We start from the raw sequence: 21,671 nt of genomic DNA, 5'->3' as shown, positions 1-21,671 counted from the left end.
GCAGACTTAGGTAGCACCAGTTGTACCGATTATGAAGCTTATCGGTCAGTTCACCTTTCTAAGGGATTTCAAACAAATGGTAAACCACTTTTCACAGCTGGATAAATACTGAACCCCTTGCATAGAGTACTTGTACACAAAACTGATGGGGCTTTTATCTTTCACAAAGCCATGCGTACCTACAATTGCGATTAGATGAGGATTGGTAGGAGTATGGCCACAATTAATTACTAATTTTTGCCAATATACAAGACTGCCATTTGGGGTATCATCAGCCTATGCCATTTTCCAGTGGACAATGGAAAACATTTTCCTGGGTCCATCTGGATGACGTGCTAATAACTGAGAAGACAAATAAAAAGGATTTAGAGAACTTGGATACAGTCCTTAGACATTTTACCCAGGCGGCCATATGCCTTAGAAGGGAAAAATGTGTATTCCAGGCAACCCAAGTGATCTACTTGAACACCAAAGTTGACAAAACCAGCTTACACCGGATAAAGTGAGGACAATCATAGGTGTTCTGGCTCCCATGTCAGTACCGGAGATGGGGTCTTTCCTCGGATTGGTGAATTAATGCAGGAAATTCAAATGTAACCTGGCCTCCATCTTGGAGGAAAATGTGTGACCTGCTGCGCTGTTCCAGCAACACATTTTCAGCTCTGATCTCCAGCATCTGCAGACCTCACTTTCTCCTCCATCTTGGCACCCTTACATCCACTACTGAGAAAGGATCAGCCTTGGAAATGGTCTCGTAGCCTAGAGGTAGCCTTTAGCGAAGTGAAGGAGCAGCTATCATTATCCTAAGATGTTGGTATACTATGATCCCAAATGAGATGTGATGCTGACATGCACTGCCTCCCCATACAGTAATGGAGTAATGTTAGCTCATGGTCACGCGAAGAGGAATGCCGATTGCTTATGCTTCCTGGATTTTGGCTGATGCCGAGTGAAAATATCCCCAGATAGAGAAGGAAGGTTTGGCGGTCATCTTTGGTGTGAGAAAGTTTCACGTATACCTTTACAGATGTATATTATCATAGTAATGGACCATAAACCGCTGATAGGGCTTCTTAAAGGGGACAAGGCCATGCTGCATATAGCTTCAGGCCGCATTCAGCATTGGGCCCTTATTCTGAATGCATACAATTGCAAATTGGAACACTGTCTGGGAAGCCAAGTGGCAATTGTGGATGTCTTGAGCTACCTCCCCTTGGTTGATACATCACTGGTGCTGCTGCTACTTATCTTTCTGGACACCCTTCCAGTCACCACTGATAATATCAGATTGTGGACACAAAAAGATCCCTTCCTGGGAAAAACTAAAACCTCTGGTGATGATGGGGGAAGCCTTTCTAGACCTGGCGAGATCAGATCAATGTAGAGGGTAGCATATTATTATGGGGAGCAAGAGTGATTGTCCTGAACAAATGCCACTGCCAGATATTGGCAGAACTCCACCAGGGTCATCCAGGGGTTTCCAAAATGAAGATGTTGGTGAGATGTTATGTCTGCTGGCCGGGATTGGATGCCAACCTAGTCCCATTGACAGGGCAGTATCCAGAGTGCCACAAGGACAGAAATTATTGCCAGCATCTCCCTCATGTGGAAATGACTGGGTAAACCCTGGACTTGGTTACACACTAACTATGCAGGTCCTTTCATGGCTTTATGTTCTTAACCATTGTGGATTCCCATTCAAAGTACTTGGATGTGCAGAGAGTTCACTTGTCAAATATGGGAATGATGATTGAAAAACTGGAATCATCTTTTGGAATACACAGACTCCGAGAGATGTTCATCACAGACAAAGGGCCATCATTTACCAGCAGGAAATTTGAGTATTTCTGAAATTTTATCTGCATTTGGCATATAAGGACAGCTCCATCATGCAATGGTCTAGTGGAAAGAACAGTCCAAACTTTGAAAGCAAACTTAAAGAAATAGCTTACCGTTTCACAGTCTACAGCTACCAAGCTGCCCAGTTCCTTTTTGATTGTAGGACCATCCCTCACACGATTACAGGAATAGCTCCAGCAGAGTTACTAAAGGGGAGAAGGTTCCTCACCAGTGTAACTGATCTTCCCAGATCTGGGGAGAGGATGAATTGGCATCAGGAATGCCAATGCTGGAAACAAGGCTCTGCTAATGTGAGAGAGACAGTTCACTTCAGGGGATGAAGTTTGGTTTAGGAACCAAGGGAATGGCCGTGCATGGGTAAGAGGCATGGTCGTTGCAAGGTCAGGTCCAGTGACATATAAAGTTCATGTAGTTGCCACAGTCCTGAACAAGCAAGCGTGCTAAATGAAAGGTGCAACCTTGCAAATGGGATAGATGATTTGATTATTATCTCAATCTCCATTATCAGTTGCCCTATGACCTTGAAAGCTTTAGTCAAATAATGTATTAAACCACTATATTCAGGAAATACAACTCTAGCTTGTAAAATCTCTCCTCAAAATATAACCTTGGGTTCCAGATATCACTGAAGTAAATCTTTGCTGCATTACTTTTTTCCTGAGGTATTGTGCCTTGAGTTACACCACTCCACTCCAGAGCTGGTCCAAGCAGAAGTTTCTTCGACATTTCAAGAGAAATGTTAGGAAACACTTCTGCACACAAAGGGCATTAGAGGTTTGGAACTCTCTTCCACAAGATTAGATTAGATTGCCTACAGTATGGAAACAAGCATAACAAGTCCACACCGACCCTCCAAACAGTAACCCACCCAGACCCATTTCCCTCTGACTAATGCACCTAACACTACGGGCAATTTACCATGACCAATTCACCTGACCTTCACAACTTTGGATTGTGGGAGGAAGCCGGAGCACCCTGAGCAAACCCACGCAGACACGGGGAGAATGTGCAAACTCCACACAGTCAGTCGCCTGAGGCTGGAATCAAGCCCGGGTCCCTGGAGCTGTGAGGCAGCAGTGCTAACCTCTGAGCCACTGTGCCTCTCCCACAGGTGGCAGGTCTGTTGTTAACTTTAAATCTGAGATAGACAAATCTCAGATTTTTTTGGAACGCAGAGGTATTAAAGGATAATGAGCCAAAGGCACGTATATGCAGTTAGCCCATAGATTAGCCATTATCATTCTGAAGGGTGGAAAAGGCTTGAGGGGCTGAGTGGTCCACCCCGGTTCCCATGACAATGTTCCATGTTATAGTTGTAACATGATTCTACCCCTATCACTCTAACTCTCAAGATAGACAAAGCTCCTTAATATTTAAGTATTCATTAAAGATTAAATGCAAGGAACATGTTAGAATTGGCATATAGTTAATAGCGAGGAATAAAGCTGTAGTCTGCAGGAAGTTATTGGTAGATTGGTCAGGTGGACAAAAATGTGACCAAAGAAATTCAGTCCAAAGAATTATGAGGCAATGAAGTTTGGAAGGCTGAGTTCACCAAGGGAATAAACAATAAATGGCAGGACACCGAGAAGAGTGAGAAACAAAGGGAACACATGTTCCCAGAAATGGATTCCTGAAGAAGGGCTCATGCCCGAAACGTCGATTCTCCTGCTCCTTGGATGCTGCCTGACCTGCTGCGCTTTTCCAGCAACACATTTTCAGCTCTGATCTCCAGCATCTGCAGTCCTCACTTTCTCCTACATGTTCCCTGAAGCCCTGAAAGTAATGGGATAGTTGGATAAGATGATTACTGGGGAAACATTGGAGTGTATAACTGGAGAGGGAAATGGGAGAAGTGTCTGGCTTGTTTCCAATCTCCCTACCCTCCCTGTGAATGGCTAAGTTTTGGGTTTCCAGTTTAATCTCTTAAAACCAATTCAGTTGTTTGATGTTCATTCCTTGCCAGTCTACTCAGTTCTTTTTAACCTTCTCCTTTAAACAGAGGAGCAATGTTCGGATCTGCAATTTCAGGAATGCGTTCAATGGCATCCAAGTCCCTTTTTACAACTTTTCACACTCTTTATTAGATAGAAGCTTTTTGATGTGTGAGTATGCTCAGATTCTCTGTAACAATTCCTGCAGAATGTACATATGTGAAATCCAAAGGATGGAATAGGTAGGAAATGAGGGCACTATTTTAATGAGATGTGATCTGGGTAGAAGGGTTTCAGCTTCACTCCAGGAGTGCTCATTTCGGAAAGATATGATTTGGTTAGTTGACAAAACAACTAACCTTGTGCCAAGAGGAACTATTTTGACATTTAAGTCAGCATTTTAACCCATCCATAAGGTCAGTACTTCAGAAGAAGGTACTTCTCTCTGAGTAGCATGCTGCTTTTAACATAGATCTATTACAACATGTATTCATGATTGCAGGAATCTGCCTTTATTCTTTTATTTTCAAAAACTTTTAAAATTATACTTTTCTACACTTTTCATCTCTCCTACTGTTCATTTGATATACCCTTTCCTATTGAGAGTTAATGACCGGAATCCTATTACATCCATACCTCCATCCTTTCAGCCTGCAGACATTTGCAAAGTTTTTCAATGTGCCTAGTGCCCCTACTCTCTGTGTGGGGAAGAAATCGGTTCTACTCAATGTCTCCCACATGCATTAAAGCACAGGCACAGACCTCTTTCCCTGCTTCTCTCATCTGTGGCATGCATTGCAAATTATGCTCCCCTAAGAGAATTTAGGGAATAGTGTAGTGACTTGAAATAACAACTGATGCTTTGTTTCTCCACAGATTGGAACTGGTGTCGGTGCACTTATACTGATTGTCTCAGCAGTGGCAGCTACACTGCTGCACAAAAGCAAATGGAGTGCAGATTCAACATTGTTAATTATTGGAGTAATCAACCCACTGATTGGGTACACAGTTGGTTTCATTTTGGCTATTGCGATACGGCAATCATGGACCAGGTAACTTAACAGTCTAACTTTATCTTTTGTGCTCCACTTCCCTTATGCTGCAGAAGTATGTTAGCTTATTGCATGTGGCTTCCCACTGCTGTTTTGGTGTTTTTCAGGATTCCCTTAAATACATTACACAGTAATTATTGCTATCTTTATACCTCTTCCTAGGGTGAATGTGATGCTGATTAGACTGTGGTTATTGCTGATACCCAATGCCTTGAGAGAGTCCAGTGTTTATTGCAATGGTGTTTCTACACTGGTGCTAGGTGGGGAATTTCAGCATTTTGACTCCGCAACAATGGTTGCTTGTTGATATCGTGTCCAAACCGGGTTGGCATGTAATTTAAATGCGATGAAATTGCTGCTGTTTGCCTTCTTCCCTTGTCAGAAAGAGGAAGTACTACCCTTTGTCATTCTTTCAAGATGGCAGGACAAGTTGAAAAGATTAGAGTTAATTCATCCTAGGCTTTATGAACAGAATCATATCATGCGAAAAAAAAGCTTTTCAGTGGCTTGGCCCTAACTGAAATATTGCATTAATACTGAATACCACCCTTTAGGAAGGCTTTTCAGTGACAGTAGAGTTGGTAACTGGAGGCAGTGTAGATTTCTGATAATATGCAGAGAACCCAGGATAATGTTCTGACAACATGAGTTTAAATCCCACCAGGCATATGTTGAAATTAGAATTCAGTGACTAAATCTGGAATTAAAATGCTAGTCTAAAGGCAGCCATAAAGCTATTGTCAAGTGTCGTAATAACTCATCTGGTTCATCAGCATCCTCTAGGGAAGGGACTCTACTGTTCTTACCTCGTCTGGGCTAGATGTGACTTCAGACCCACAGCAATGTATTTGACCTTAACTGTCCTATGCAATAACATAATAGCAAGCCATTGAACTGTACCAAATCATTACAAAATCCAGAAAAAGGAATGAAATTGGATGGACCACCCAGCATTGACGTAGGCATTGGAAACAATAAAAACAAACCCAATCCTGTTGATCCTGCAATGTTGTTTGGAGACTTTGACATATTCACAGAATCACACATTATAGATAATGTCCCAGCCACTGCCACACCATCCTTGTAGATGTTCTATCTGGTTGGCCGGAAAGATCCAACAAAAGTAACAGCAAAGTGGTGTAAAGTGAGAATGAATTTCTCTCAGAGTCCTCATAGTCTCTTGGTATCACTTCACCTACCGTCACCCCTTCTCAGCTATTGAATCAGCACTCCTCCATGTTGAAAATTAATTTTCACTTAGGATGGCAAAAGCACAAATGTATTCTGGGTGGAGGACTCTAATGCCCATCACAAAGAGTAGTTTGGTACCACCACTGAGCTAGTCAAGTTATTAAAACAATTGCTGCTAGGATGGGACTACAGGTGACAACAAGAGGGAAAAACCCTATAGCAGATCCATCCATCCATTATATTATTAATAGGAGTGACAACTTTACAGTCCTAATGGAATTGAAGTCCTGTGTTCACACTGAGGACACTTTCCATTGTGATGTGCAGCACTGCCACAGTGCTGAATGGGATAACGTTTGAATTGATCTTTCGGCTTAAAACTGGGCAGCCATGAGGCAATGTGGGTCATCAGTAGTGGTAGATTCAACCACAGTCTGTAACCTCATGGCTCAGCAGATCTCCCACTCTACCAGCACCATCAAGCTGGAGGTCAACCCTGTATCTATAAGGAGTGCAGGAAACTATCCCAGGAGAATTCACCAACAGGTGCCTTTAGCAGTCATCTGGTAAGTCACCCACTATACCTACTTCTGACCTTATGTTGGATGGAAATAATCAATGAAGAAGCTAAGGTTTGGCCTAGGATACTAAACAGAGAACTGCTGCAGTGATGTCCTGGTATTGAGAAAATAAGCCTCCACCAACCATAAGGTGCCAGTATGGCTTCAACCAGTGAAAGACTTTCCCCTGATTTCTATAAACTTGCTAGGGTTCCTTGATGCCACACTCAGTCAAATACTATCTCAATACTAAGAACAGTCATCTTCCCTTGTCACTTGACTTTAGCTCTTTTGACCATGTGTGGACCGTGCCATTGTTATTTGGGCAGAACATAAACAGAGCATCATTGTTACTGCATAAGTACCACTTCATAGTTCTGTTGATGGCACCTTTGATCATGTTGTTGACTGACAGTAAACTGGCAGGGTGGTGATTGACTGGGTTGGATCTGTCCTGTGTTTTTGTGGACAGGACATACCTTGGCTGTTTTTCACATTGTTGGGGAGATGACAATGTTACAGCTGGACTGGAACAGCTTGAAGAAGAGCCTGATTAAAGTTTCAAGGAGTAAAGCAGAGATGATGTCAGAGTCTATAACCTGCCTTGTATACAATACACACAGCCATTTCCAAATATTGTGCAGTAATAATTAAATTGGCTGAAGTCTGGCCTCCCTAAAGATATGGACTTCAGACGGGGCTGAGATAGATCCTCCACTTGACTGAAGACACTTGAAAACACTACAATCTTGTCTTTTTGCACTGATATACTGGGCTCCCCCATCATTGAGAATGTTTCAGACCCCCTTCCAATTGGTTGTTTATGCATCCACTGCCATTCATAACTGAATGTAGTAACACTGCTGCGCTTTAATTTGATCCATTGATTTACTAATCACTTTGATTATGTCACATGCTGCTTCTACCTGCTGCTGCTCCTGGCAGGTTGTCCTGCACTCCTCAGTGAACCAGGGTTGCTCTCCCAGCTTGATGGGAATGATAGAGTGTGGGATATGCCGGACCATGGGGTTTCAGATTGTGATTGAGTACAATTCTACAGCTGCTGATGGTCTAAAGCATCTTATGGATGTCCAATTTTGAGCAGTTTGGTCCTCAGAGTCATAGAGTCATAGAGATGTACAGCAAGGAAACACACCCTTCGTCCAACTTGTCCATGCCGCCCAGATATCCCAACCCAATCTAGTCCCACCTGCCAGCACCTAGCCCATATCCCTCTAAACCCTTCCTATTGATATACCCATCCAGATGCCTTTTAAATGTTGCAATTGTACCAGCCTCCACCACTTCCTCTGGCAGCTCATTCCATACACGTACCACCCTCTGCATGAAAAAGTCAGTCCTTAGGTCCTTTTTAAATTTTTCCCCTCTCACCCTAAACCTATGCCCTCTACTTCTGGTCTCCCCAAGCCAGGGAAAAGACCTTGTCTATTTAACCTATCCATGCCCCTCAAGATTTTATAAACATCTATAAGGTCACCTCTCAGCCTCCGACGCTCCAGGAGAAACACTCCCAGTCAATTCAGCCTCTCCTTATAGATCAAATCCTCCAATCCTGGCAACATCCTTTTAAATTTTTTCTGAATCTGTTCAAGTTTGCCAACATCCTTCCAATAGGAAGGAGACCAGAATTGCACACAATATTCCAAAAGTGGTCTAACCCAATGTCCTGTCGAGCCGCAACATGACCTCCCAACTCCTCTACTCAATGCTCTGTTCAATAAAGGAAAGCATACCAAACACCTTCTTCACTATCCTATCTACCTGACACACCACTTTCAAGGAACAATAAACCTGTATAAGTTCTGCTAAGATTTGCTTTCCCAAAATGCAACACCTCGCATTTATCTGAATTAAACTCCATCTGCCACTCCTCAGCCCATTGGCTCATCTGGTCAAGATCCTGTTGTACTCTGAGGTAACCTTTTTCCTGTCCACTGTACCTCCAATTTTGGTGTCATCTGCAAAATTACTAACTATACCTCATTTTGTCACTTCCAAATTATATAAATGGCAAAAAGTAGTGGACCCAGCACCAATCCATGTGCCACACCACTTGTCACAGGCCTCCTGTCTGAAAGGCAACACTCCATCATCAGTCTTTTACTTTCAAGCCAGTTCTGTATCCAACTGGCTATTTTGCCCTGTATTCCATGAGATCTGACCTTGCTAATCAGTCTCCCATGGGGAACCTTGTCGAACGTCTTACTGAAGTCCATATAGATCATGTCCACTGCTCTGCACTCATCAATCCTCTTTGTTAATTCTTCAAAAAACTCAATCAAGTTAGTGAGACACGATTTCCCACACACAAAGCCATGTTGACTATTCTCAATCAGTCCTTGCCTTTCCCAATATATGTAAATCCTCTCCCTCAGGATTCCTTCCAACAATTTGCCCACCACTGAGGTCAGGCTCACTGGTCTATAGTTTCTTGGCTTTTCCTTACCACTCTTCTTAAACAGTGGCACCATGTTAGCCATCCTCCAGTCTTCTGGCATCTCACCTGTGACTATTGATGATACAAATATCTCAGCAAAGGACCCAACAATCACTTCCCTAGCTTCCCCCAGAGTTCTGGGTACACCTGATCAGGTCTTGGGGATTCATCGACTTTTCAAGACATCCAGCACCTCCTCCTCTGTAATGTGGACATTTTTCAAGCTGTCACCAACTATTTCACACATTCTACATCTTCCATGTCCTTTGCCACAGTAAACACTGATGCAAAATACTCGTTTAGTATCGAGTCTATCTCATTTAGCACAGTGATAGTGCCACACAACATGAAGGAGCATGTCCTCAGTGTGAAAATGGGACCTTGTCACCATTAGAAATATTCTGTGATCACTCCTATCAATACATATGGATCCATGACAAGTGGATTAGTGTGGGTGAGATCAAATAGATTATCCATTATGTTGGTTCTCTCACCATCTGCCATTAGCTTAGCCTAGCAGATATATCTTTCAAGACAAGGGCAGTTTGGTCAGCAGTTGTGTTGCCCTTGTTATTCTAAATGATTTTTCCAAGTTGGTCTGTTCTATCAGTGGGTCAGGACATCTTCAGGGGTTGTGATGGAATTGTCTAGGATGTTGTCAGTAACACATGATTCTTTGAGATGACTATGACGCGTTGTTGCTTGACCAGCCTTCTGATTTAAAGTGTTATAAATTATTAAGAATATTTGACATGGAACTTAGTTTACGGGTGTACAATTTATATATGATTTGAGGATAATAAATATAATATTTAGATGCATATTAACTGTTATCAGTTATTTGGTAAACATGCTGCGCAGACATGAATTGCTGTTTCATGCTGAAGATAGCTTAATCACATATTCAATCCATGATAACACCGACAGTAATTAATCTGTCTGTGGAGCTCATTGAATATGACATCTCCCAGTAACAGGCAATGGCCTGCCCAGCTTGAACTCATCACCTGAGCCTTTTGTCTGCTTGTGGTATTGTGGTAGTGTCCCTATCCCTGAACCGGGAGTCCTGGGTTCAGGTCTCACCTCTTTTAGAGGTGTGCAATGACATCTCAGAACAGATTGATTAGAAAAATAAGTTACTAAAAAGAAACAAAACACAGCCCGGTGTTTTTATAGGTGATGGATAGTAGTTAAAAAAAAATTTTAAAATGTCGCTGTGATTTTGGTGGTGGGAAAGTCGCTCATTTGTGTGTGATAATATCTCTGGGTTGAAGAAGAGAAAAGGAAAAGAAAAGAATAACGCAGACTGAGGGATGTCTGTCCCGGGCTGAGACTAGATTACATACACCATGTGTACAGGCTCTGCTTTGGTGTTCAACAATAAATGATGTTCCTGTCCAGTCAGGCTTCTTGACTTCTCAACAATCATTATTCTAATTTTATTGTTTTTCTTTTACAGTTGTCGAACAATAGCATTAGAAACAGGAGCACAAAACGGGCACCTATGTACAACAATCCTAATAATATCCTTCAAACCAGATGAACGCACCTCTATGTTTGCATACCCTTTCATTTATATTTGCTTTCAAATCTTGCATGGATTATTATTTGTAACAGGTAAGTGAAATGAAAGACAAGGCTGCAAAATGTTCTGCACTGTGTCTACTTGTATGGACACTATTACATTTCCTGATCAAAAGAAATATTATTTCTGTACGGAGGGGTGCAAGAAGTTAGAGAGTCATAGAGTCATAGGGATATACAGAACGGAAACAGACCCTTCGGTCCAACTCGTCCATGCCGACCAGATATCCTACATTAATTTAGTTCCATTTGCCAACATTTGACCCATTTCTCTCTAAACCCTTCCTATTCATATACCCATCCAGATGTCTTTTAAATGTTGTAATTGAACCAGCCTCCACCACTTCCTCTGGCAGCTCATTCCATACACATACCACCATCTTAAATTGACCTTTGCTCGCTTTTAAATCTTTCACCTCTCACCTACAACCTATGCCCTCTACTCTGGGGCTCCCCATCCCAGGGAAAAGATCTTGTCTATTTATCTATGCCCCTCATGATTTTATAAACCTCTATAAGGTTACCCCTCATGCTCCAATTCTCCAGGAAAAATAGATCTAGTCCATTTAGCCTCTCCCTATAGCTCAAACCCTCCAACTCTAGCAACATCCTTGTAAATCTTTTCTGAGCCCTTTCATGTTTTACAACATCCTTCCTATAGGACGGAGAGCAGAATTGCACGCAATATTCCCATAATGACCTAACCAATGTCCTGTACAGCTGCAACATGACCTCCCAACTCTTATACTCAGTGTACTAACCAAGCATATCAAATGCCTTTGTCACTATCCTATCTACCTGCGACTCTTCTTTCAAGGAACTATGTATCTGCACTCCAAGGTCTCTTTATTCAGCGACACTCCCCAGGACCTTACCAGTAAGTGTATAAGTCCTGCCCTGATTTGCCTTTCTAAAGTCAGCACTTCACATTTATCTAAATTAAACTCCAGCTGCCACTCCTTGGACCATTGGCCCATCTTGTACTCCGAGGTAACCTTCTTTGCTGTCCATTACACCTCCAATTTTAATGTCATCTGCATCTTACTAACTATACCTCCTATGTTCACATTTAAACAATTTATATAAAGATACAAAATTGGTTGAGGACAATAAATTGTGTACCTGATAGAGTGGACATCTTCCTCCAAACTCTGATGAAACAGAAACCTCTTTGGCAGTTTTTTCACACAAATACTTAAAGTTTAAGGGGTGAAACTTGACTGGTTCAAAAGATACCCAAGTAAGAGTTGTTTATAACTGGATATTAATAATTTAGATTGAAAGGACCAAAATAGTATATAGTACTCCAAGCAATGTCTTGCTAAAGCCCTGTTCAGTTGTGGCAAAGTATCCCTACATTTGTCCCATAATACCCATAGAAAAATAGTGAACAAGTCACCATTCTAATTGCCTTCTGTTTCTTGGACAAGGACAGCAAATCCAGATAAACATCAATGCCTAGTTTCTGTATTCTTCGTCCGTAAGGAATGATCTTATACTTTCCCACATCATACTCCAACCATTTACTTGTGTGTTCAGCTGTGAAAACAGTCACAAATACTGAAGTGTCACACTGAACGCAAAATATTTCCTGTTTCTCTCTCCACAGGTGCTACCAGACCTACTGCGTTTCTCCAGAATTTTGTGTTTTGTTTAAGACTTCCAGCATTTTATTTTGACAGAAAATACTTATTTTCATCCTCTGCCATTTCCTTATTACCCATTACAATTGCTCTTGTCTCAACCTCAAAGAACCCATGTTTATTTTTGCTATTTTCCGCACTTTTTCCATACCTGTAGAAGCTATTGTAATCTATTTTAAAACCTATTGTTAGCTTTCCTCATAGTCATGTGTTCTCTTTCTTTTTTAAAGTCATTGTCTTTGTCATTCTTGCTGATATACTCTCAAGCCTCAGGCTTTTGACTGTTCTTGGCAATATTATTGCCATCTCTTTCTTTACTCCAATACTATCCGTAACCTCTGCTGCCTTGGATTATGGGTAATCTTGCCCTCCAGGAGAATAGCCAGCATGTCAGGAATTGTGCCACATCATGTTTGGTTGATGTTCCAGGCACAATTGAATAGTGAGGTGTGTGGAAAACTGGAATTGTAAGTGTGAGGCTTGCAGGAAAGCTAGACAGGTGATGGTGAGCTGAAACAATGGGTTTTGGGTGTGGGTTATGTTTAATAGAGATGGTTGATGGGTAAGAGATGAGAGAGTAGTGATTGGAGCAGCTCTATGAGGATTATTTATGAACAATTTGGGTAATGGCGCAGAAAGTCATATATCCAAATTTATTGATGACACAAAGTTAGGTGGCACTGTAGTCAGTGTAAGTGATAGCATAAAATTAGAAAGAGATATTGATAGACTAGGTGATTGGGCAAAACAGGTGGAATGATATGTAAGCAAGTGTCAGGTTACCAAAAGAGGATAGGTCAAGGTATTTTCTAGTTGGAATGAACTTGTACACAATGCATGCCAAAGAGATTTGAAGATTCAGGTGCACAGATCTTTAAAGTGCCATGAACAGTTGAAATAAGTAATCAATAAAACTAATGGAATGCTGGTGTTTATATCCAGAGGACTGGAGTACAAGAATGCAGAAGTTATACAAAATCTTGGTTAAACCCCTCTGGGGATACTGTGAGCAGATCTGGGCACCACATCTTAGGAAGGATATATTGACCTTGGAGAGAATACAACATAGATTTACAAGAATGTTAAGGTTAAATTATGAGGAGAGATTATACAAATTAGGCTTGTTTTCTCTAGAATTTGGAAGGTTGAAGGGTGATCCGATTGAAGTCTGCAAGATATTAACAGGAAAAGACAGAGTAGATAAAGATAAACTATTTCCACCGAATGGGGACTCCAGACTGTGGTGCATAGTCTGACCATTAGGATCAGAAGGTATATGGAGTTAAGGCACAGTTTAACCATGATCTCATTAAATGGCAGAACAGGTTTGAGGGGCTGAATGGCCTACTCCTGATCCTAAATCCTTTGTTTTCTATGTAAGCAATTCATTGGTAAGGGTACGGCATGTAAAAATAAGTTTGCTAACCTTAATCACTCGTATGAGATCAATGAACTTTTTATGACACTAATCCAGATTCTCAAAACTAGATGACTGGCATTGATGATGATGACTATCTGCTCCTACTGCCCTTTGGAATGTTTGACTGGAGATCTTTGTGTTCTTCTAAGGATTGAGGACCTCTCTCCTTCTGGGAACCTCCAGCACCAAAACCTCCAGTGCTGAATGAGGAGAACTGAAGGGTATACCATTCGGTCTGTTGCCGCATTTTCACTCTTTCTGTTCACATGCTCCCTTTTAACTGCTCCAGCAGTGATTGCAACCAAAATGCATCTCCCCTTTAAGAGGAATAAACTCACGTACTGCTCATCGCACACAAACAAAGTCAACCTGTGGAGGTGAGCAGCAACTGAATAACAAATATGACGCTGGGCTGCACCTGACTATCATTACAGTTCTCAAACAACATGAAGTTTGCATATCGTTTGTGTTGCTATTAACAGACATGGGTTATTCACATGTAGAAATTTCCAGGCTTGGTTTCTGGCCTTTGTCCAATTTTTCCTTTCAAAATCTTTTGAGGGCAGTAACATTTTTGTAATGGACCTGATGGAACAGCTGGTTCTGCTCATAGTAATTTTCTTCTTGATTTTAATGAGTACTTTGACTTCTCAGTACCAATTTGCAAAGGCTGATAGATAAGTGCTTTAGCTGACAACTGAAAATTATTTGTAATGTGTTGTTGTCTTTGCTTACAATATATTGTTTGCTTTTTGTTACAATCAGCTTACCAGATTTATAAAAAATTGAAAAAACGTCCTGCTGAACCAATGGATTCAACTCAGTCGACAAGGAGAGGCGAGGAGACTAACAATAGCCAAAGGAGGGAGGAAAACGCACCAAATGAGTACACCATTTCTGAAATGACTGACTTAATTTAACAAGCAGGCCTGAACTCTTCAGAGCTCGACAGATCATACAGATGAATAGATTTCCTCCTGATCTGTCCGCTATGTTTCCTGCACTATATAATTTCTGATATATTCTGATTTCCACCTTACTTTTTCACAATGTTGCTGCCATGATACACTAGGACACTTTTCTAAAATCTGTTCTGCAATCTAATTTTAAAAAATGGGTCTTCAGACATTCATTTATTTTGACTCAAGTGCACCAACATTAGGAAAGCCCAACAAGCATTTCAGCAAAGCAGTATTGAGGATGAATTAAGATGGTTTTTATTACAATAGTCGAGAAAGGAATTTGACCTAAGCCCATTGAGAGTTTGTATACTAACATTGCTTAGAGCCCATGTTCCTCAGGGATGTTGTAGTTTGTGAGACACATGTGTAATATCTGGCCTCATTTAAAGTTTGTCCAACTTTCCTCATTCTTGAAGAAGGGCTTATGCCCGAAACGTCGATTCTCCTGTTCCCTGGATGCTGCCTGACCTGCTGCGCTTTACCAGCAACACATTTTCAGCTCTGATCTCCAGCAGCTGCAGACCACACTTTCTTCCCACCATTGAAGTCACCCTATCAGAGGCCAGCATGGGCAGTGGGAAGCTCTCATTGCGCCCTTCCCTTCCCAGTGCTGGCTCCCTCAGTCAGGCACTGAGTTCCTTTGAATGAGGGCCAATCCCTGTCACAGAGTTATAGACTCATAGAGATGTACAGCACGGAAACAGACCTTTCAGTCCAACCGGTCCATGCCGACCAGATATCCCAACCCAATCTAGTCCCACCTGCCAGCACCCGGCCCATATCCCTCCAAACCCTTCCTATTCATATATCCATGCCTTTTAAATGTTGTAATTGTACCAGCCTCCACCACTTCCTCTGGCTGCTCATTCCATACACGTACCACCCTCTGTGTGAAAAGGTTGCCCCTTAGGTCTCTTTTATATCTTTCTCCTCTCACCCTAAACCTATGCCCTCTAGTTCTGGACTTCCCCACCCCAGGGAAGAAACTTTGTCTATTTGCCCTATCCATGTCCCTCATGATTATATAAACCTCTATAACATTACCCCTCAGCCTCCGACGCTCCAGGGAAAACAGCCTCAGCCTGTTCAGCTGCTCCCTGTAGCTCAAATCCTCCAACCCTGGCAACATCCTTGTAAATCTTTTCTGAACCCTTTCAAGTTTTGCAACATCTTTCCAATAGGAAGGAGACCAGATTTGCACACAATATTCCAAAAGTGGCCTAACCAATGTCTTGTACCATCATAGCATGACCTCCCAACTCCTGTACTCAATACTCTGACCAATAAAGGAAAGCATACCAAACACCTTCTTCACTATCCTACTTACCTGCGACTCCACTTTCAAGGAGCTATGAACCTGCACTCCAAAGTCTCTTTGTTTAGCAACAGGCCCCAGTTACACTTAAATGTATAAGTCCTGCTAAGATTTGCTTTCCCAAAATGCAGCACCTTAGTTTATCTAAATTAAACTCCATCTGCCACTTCTCAGCCCACTGGCCCATCTGATCAAGATCCCATTGTAATCTGAGGTAACTTTCTGACTGGTAACCACCACCAGTCCTCTCCCTCTAAGAGAACAGCCTTATGGTTAGGTAAGACTATGGTAGCTTTATTTTTAGCTAGTTTCAAGTTCAGTGTGGAAATAAGTGACAACCCCATCAGATTATAATTTGGAAACAAAAGCAGAAATTGCTGGAGAAGCTCAGCAGTTCTGCCAGCACCTATGAAGAGAAATCAGGGTTAACGTTTTGGGTCTGGTGACCCTTCTTCAAGTTTTAATTTGGTCTCATTGGTGCATACTTAACATAATACATGTCCAATAACATCTTGCTAATGAGCTTTCACCCAAGGATGGACTAAGTGAAGATTTTTAAAATTAACAAGATTTAGAACCGGCATTCACATTTATCTTCTCATTCATTAATTAGCTTTTTGTAATCATGATTTGTCCAAAAGTATTCAGTCAGTTCTTCTATAACGTGATGGTTGCATTCTTGTGCAACACTGCAGTATAGAAATGTCATGCTTTAGAAACAGCGCTTAAAGTGTTGGTGATAAAATCGCATTACAGCTAACACACCTTTTAAAAGTTCACACTTTAGAATCAGCTTTCCCAATTCATCAATCATGTTATAGTGAATTCACATTGACAAAACATGCATTATAACATAACGACCTATATTAACAGTTGACAAATACACTCATGCTAATATTCTATTACTGTGAATACAATAACATTCAATATATAAATGACAACAGATCCAGTTTAAGCAAACCATTCTGTGAAATGAGAATTGTTTATACTTGGTGGGTTTTTATATGCTAAATGTTTAGGTGCAATACTATGACTTGATAAAAATTACAATGCAATAAGCACTTACTTTAATCAGCGATTTTGATTTTTATCTTATCACTAATTGGAGGCTGTACCATTAATATCTGGTGCAAAGTCCTGGAATTAGAATATTTATTACGAATGCCAGGTGAATTAATAACCATGTTTTTATTTGAAAGCCCCTTGATTCATATTTCTTGGCTTTATAACCCAATCTGTGAAAACACTGAAGCATCAGTTCATCAGTGGAAATCAGAATGAAGTGATGTGTTTAAAGTACCACTCTTTGATCTTAATTTCTCCTTCAGACAGTTTTCTTCAATCATTCATGTTATTGCATTATTTAGGATAATTGTGTGTGAATTTTTCCAAGTTCAATCAATTTGTTATAGAACATTGAACGATACAGCACAGAACAGGCCCTTTGGCCCTTGATGTTACACTGACCCGTGAACTCATCTAAGGTCATCCCCCTACACTATCCCAGCATCATCCATGTGCTTATCCAAGGTTTTTTTAAATCTCCCTAATGTGGCTGAGTTAATATTGATAGGCAGGGTATTCCACGCCCTTACCACTCTCTGAGTAAAGAACCTGCCTCTGACATCTGTCTTAAATCTATCACCCCTCAATTTGTAGTTATGTCCCCTCGATAAGTTTGATTTTTCTTGTTATCTTTTATTACCTTATACTGGACTTTTCAGATTAGATTAGATTAGATTACTTAGTGTGGAAACAGGCCCTTCGGCCAACAAGTCCACACCGCCCCGCCGAAGCGCAACCCACCCATACCCCTACATTTACCCCTTACCTAACACTACGGGCAATTTAGCACGGCCAATTCACCTGACCTGCACATCTTTGGACTGTGGGAGGAAACCGGAGCACCCGGAGGAAACCCACACAGACACAGGGAGAATGTGCAAACTCCACACAGTCACTTGTTTGTAAACATCACAGAAAGTTGTGCTTATTTCTGTGAAGCTGGAAAGTTTCAATACAATGATTTAAACTGCGAATATTTGGTGTTGATATACCTCTACCTGATGAGCCATTTTGACATAAAAGTCATAACTTTGCACAATCATTTTTAATGACTTCAGTTAGAAAAGAAAGACAAGAAACAGTCAGAGTATATAGTAACTCTGAAGAACAAAATTGTATTTATTTCAATGGAAGATGTCTACAAGTAAGGCTGATGAATTCAGGGCATGTTCAACAACATGGGACTGGGACCTTCCTGGTGAAGGGCTTATGTCCAAAATGTCGATTCTCCTGCTCCTCGGATGCTGCTTGACCTGCTGTGCTGTTACAGCATCACACTCTCGACTCTGATCTCCAGCATCTGCAGTCCTCACTTTCTCTACATCATAGCTATTACAGAAACTTGGCAGAGAGATGGACAAGACTCAATTTTTCTGGTTTTCGATGCTATAGGAAGGATGGAAAAGGAGGCAAAAAATGGGGTGGGAGTTGGGAGGGACATTTTTGATGAAGGAATACATTACTGCTGTCACTAAGGAAGGTATTTCAACAAATTTGCCCAGTGAAATTTTATGGGTAGAAAATACAAATAAGAAAGGAACAATCACTTTGATGGGATTGTACTATGGACCCCCCAACAATAAGAGTGAAATTGTGAAACAAATATATAGGCATATTAAGATTGTGATAATGGGGGAATTTTAATTTTCCAAACACTGGGGTTACCATAGTGTTAAAGGTTGGGATGGTAAAGAATTTGTCAAATGTGTTTAAGAAAATTTTATTTGATGTGGATGCTCCTACTAGAGAAGGAGCAAAACTAGACCTTCTTTTGGGCAAGAAGGATGGGCAGGTGACTGAAATAAAAGAATCATGGAATCCCTACAGTGTGGAAACAGGCCCTTTAGCCCAATAAATTCATACTGACCCTCCAGAGAGTAACCCACCCAGACCCATTCTCCTACCTATTATTCTATATTTACCCCTGACTAATGCAACTAACTTACACATCCCTGAACACTCTGGGCAAATTAGCTTGGCCAATTCACCTAACCTACACATGTATGGACTGTGGGAGGAAGCTGGAGTACTCAATGGAAATCCATGCAGACACGGGGAGAATGTGCACACTCCACACATACAGTCGCCCGAGGCTGGAATCGAATCCAGGTCCCTGGCGCTGTGAGGCAGCAGTGCTGACCACGGAGCCACCATACCGCCCAAATTAGATTACTTACAGTGTGGAAACAGGCCCTTCGGCCCAACAAGTCCACACCGCCCCGCCGAAGCGCAACCCACCCCTACCCCTACCCCTACATTTACCCCTAACCTAACACTACGGGCAATTTAGCATGGCCAATTCACCTGACCTGCACATCTTTTGGATTGTGGGAGGAAACCGGAGCACCCGGAGGGTGCTCACGCAGACACGGGGAGAACGTGCAAACTCCACACAGTCAGTTGCCTGAGGCGGGAATTGAACCCGGGTCTCTGGCGCTGTGAGGCAGCAGTGCTAACCACTGTGCCACCGTGCCGCCCACAAATGTGGGGGAAAACTTTGGGTCTAGTGATCATAATTCTAATATTTCAAAATGGTTACGGAAAAAAGATAAGCCTTCCATAAAAGTTAACATCTTCAATTGGAATAAGGCAAATTTTAATGGTATGAGACAAGAATTTTCAGAAGTTGATTGGAATAAACTGCTTGCAGGGAAAAGTACATCTGACAAGTGGGAGGCATACAAGAATGTGATGACGAGAGTTCAGAGGCATTTTGTTCCTGTTAGAGTGAAGGGTGAGGCTGGTAAGATTGAGGAATGATGGATGAATAAAGATATTGAGGTTCCAGTCAAAAATAAAGGGGAATCTTATTTTAGATTATAGACAATTTGGTTCAATTGAATCTCTTAATCAATGTAAAGAGTGTAGGGGCATTCTTAAAAGAGAAATCAGGAAGGCAAAGAGGGGATATGAGATAGTGTTGGCAGATAAGGTTAGGGATAATCCAAAGAGATTCTACTAATACATTAAGGGCAAGAAGGTAACTAGAGAGAGGGTAGGGCCTCTTCAAGGTCAAGGAGGTCATTTTTGTGTAGAACCCAAGAAGATGGGAGAGATATGAAATGAATATATTGTGTTAGTTTTTACTGTAGTGAAAGAAATGGAGTCTAGAGAATGCAGAGAAATAAACTTTGATGTTTTAAAAATAGTTCACCTTACAGAAGAGGAAGTTCAGGAGGTTTTAGAGAAGATAAAGTTGAATAAATCTCCGGGACCTGCTATAATGTATCCCAGAATATTGTGGGAAATGAGGAAATTAGGAGACCCCTTGCAGAAATATTTGCATCATCCATAAGTGTGGGTGAGATGCTTGGTGACTGGAGGGTGACTAATGTACCTTTGTTTACAAAAGGTTGTAAGGAGAAACCGGGGAACTATAGATCTGTGAGTCTGACTTTGGCTGTGAGTAAATTGTTGGAGGTGATTATAATAGATAGGACATATGGACATTTAGAGAGGCAAATACAGATTAGGGATAGTCAGCATGGTTTTGTGTTGCTCCCAATGCAGTCTCCTCTACATTGGGGAGACTGGACGCCTCTTAGCAGAGCGCTTTAGGGAACATCTCTGGGACACCTGCATCAATCAACCACACCGCCCTGTGGCCCAACATTTCAACTCCCCCTCCCACTCTGCCGAGGACATGGAGGTCCTGGGCCTCCTTCACCACCGCTCCCTCACCACCAGACACCTGGAGGAAGAACGCCTCATCTTCCGCCTCGGAACACTTCAACCCCAGGGCATCAATGTGGACTTCAACAGTTTCCTCATTTCCCCTTTCCTCACCCCACCCCAGTTCCAAACTTCCAGCTCAGCACTGTCCCCATGACTTGTCCTACCTGCCTATCTTCTTTTCCACCTATCCACTCCACCGTTCCCCCTAACCTATCACCTTCATCCCCTCCCCCACTCACCTATTGTACTCTATGCTACTTTCTCCCCACCCCCACCCCCACCCTCGTCTCACTTATCTCTCCACCCTTCAGGCTCTCTGCCTGTATTCCTGATGAAGGGCTTTTGTCCGAAATGTTGATTTTACTGTTCCTCGGATTAGATTAGATTAGATTACATTACAGTGTGGAAATAGGCCCTTCGGCCCAACAGGTCCACACCGACCCGCCGAAGCGCAACCCACCCAGACCCATTCCCCCACATTTATACCTTCACTTAACACTACGGACAATTTAGCATGGCCAATTCACCTAACCTGCACATTTTTGGATTGTGGGAGGAAACCGGAGCACCCGGAGGAAACCCACGCAGACACGGGGAGAGTGTGCAAACTCCACACAGAGAGTCACCTGAGGCGGGAATTGAACCCCGGTCTCTGGCGCTGTGAGGCAGCAGTGCTAACCACTGTGCCACCGTGCCGCCCACACTTATGAATGATTCAGGATGCTGCCTGAACTGCTGTGCTTTTCCAGCACCACTCTAATCTAGACTCTGGTTTCCAGCATCTGCAGTCATTGTTTTTACCCTGTTTTACCATGTCTCACAAACTTGATTGAGTTTTTTGAGGAAGCTATCAAAAGGTTTGAAAGTGGCAAGAGCTGTAGATGTTGTTTATTGGATTTTAGTAAAGCCTTTGACGAGGTTCTGCATGGTAGACTGATTAGTAAAGTAGGTC

At 42.0% G+C, this 21,671-nt stretch overlaps 1 protein-coding gene across 1 annotated transcript in view; it reads left to right on the top strand.

Moving 5' to 3' along the window:
* LOC122555041 (sodium-dependent organic anion transporter-like) overlaps nucleotides 1-17,040 on the top strand; it is a 54,954-nt gene extending 37,914 nt beyond the window's left edge. The window contains exons 4-6 of the mRNA XM_087985893.1: nucleotides 4,671-4,846; nucleotides 10,515-10,672; nucleotides 14,468-17,040. Of these exons, the coding sequence (XP_087842019.1) occupies nucleotides 4,671-4,846; nucleotides 10,515-10,672; nucleotides 14,468-14,622 (489 nt within the window). The 3' untranslated portion in view covers nucleotides 14,623-17,040. The remainder of the gene's footprint in view (nucleotides 1-4,670; nucleotides 4,847-10,514; nucleotides 10,673-14,467) is intronic.
* The last annotated feature ends 4,631 nt before the right edge of the window (nucleotides 17,041-21,671 follow it).

This window comes from Chiloscyllium plagiosum, unplaced genomic scaffold (assembly GCF_037043375.1).
Source record: "Chiloscyllium plagiosum isolate Xiang-an unplaced genomic scaffold, Cpla_swu_hap1 HiC_scaffold_1, whole genome shotgun sequence".
Lineage (NCBI taxonomy): Eukaryota > Metazoa > Chordata > Chondrichthyes > Orectolobiformes > Hemiscylliidae > Chiloscyllium > Chiloscyllium plagiosum.
This window is presented reverse-complemented; position numbering and strand designations above follow the sequence as displayed.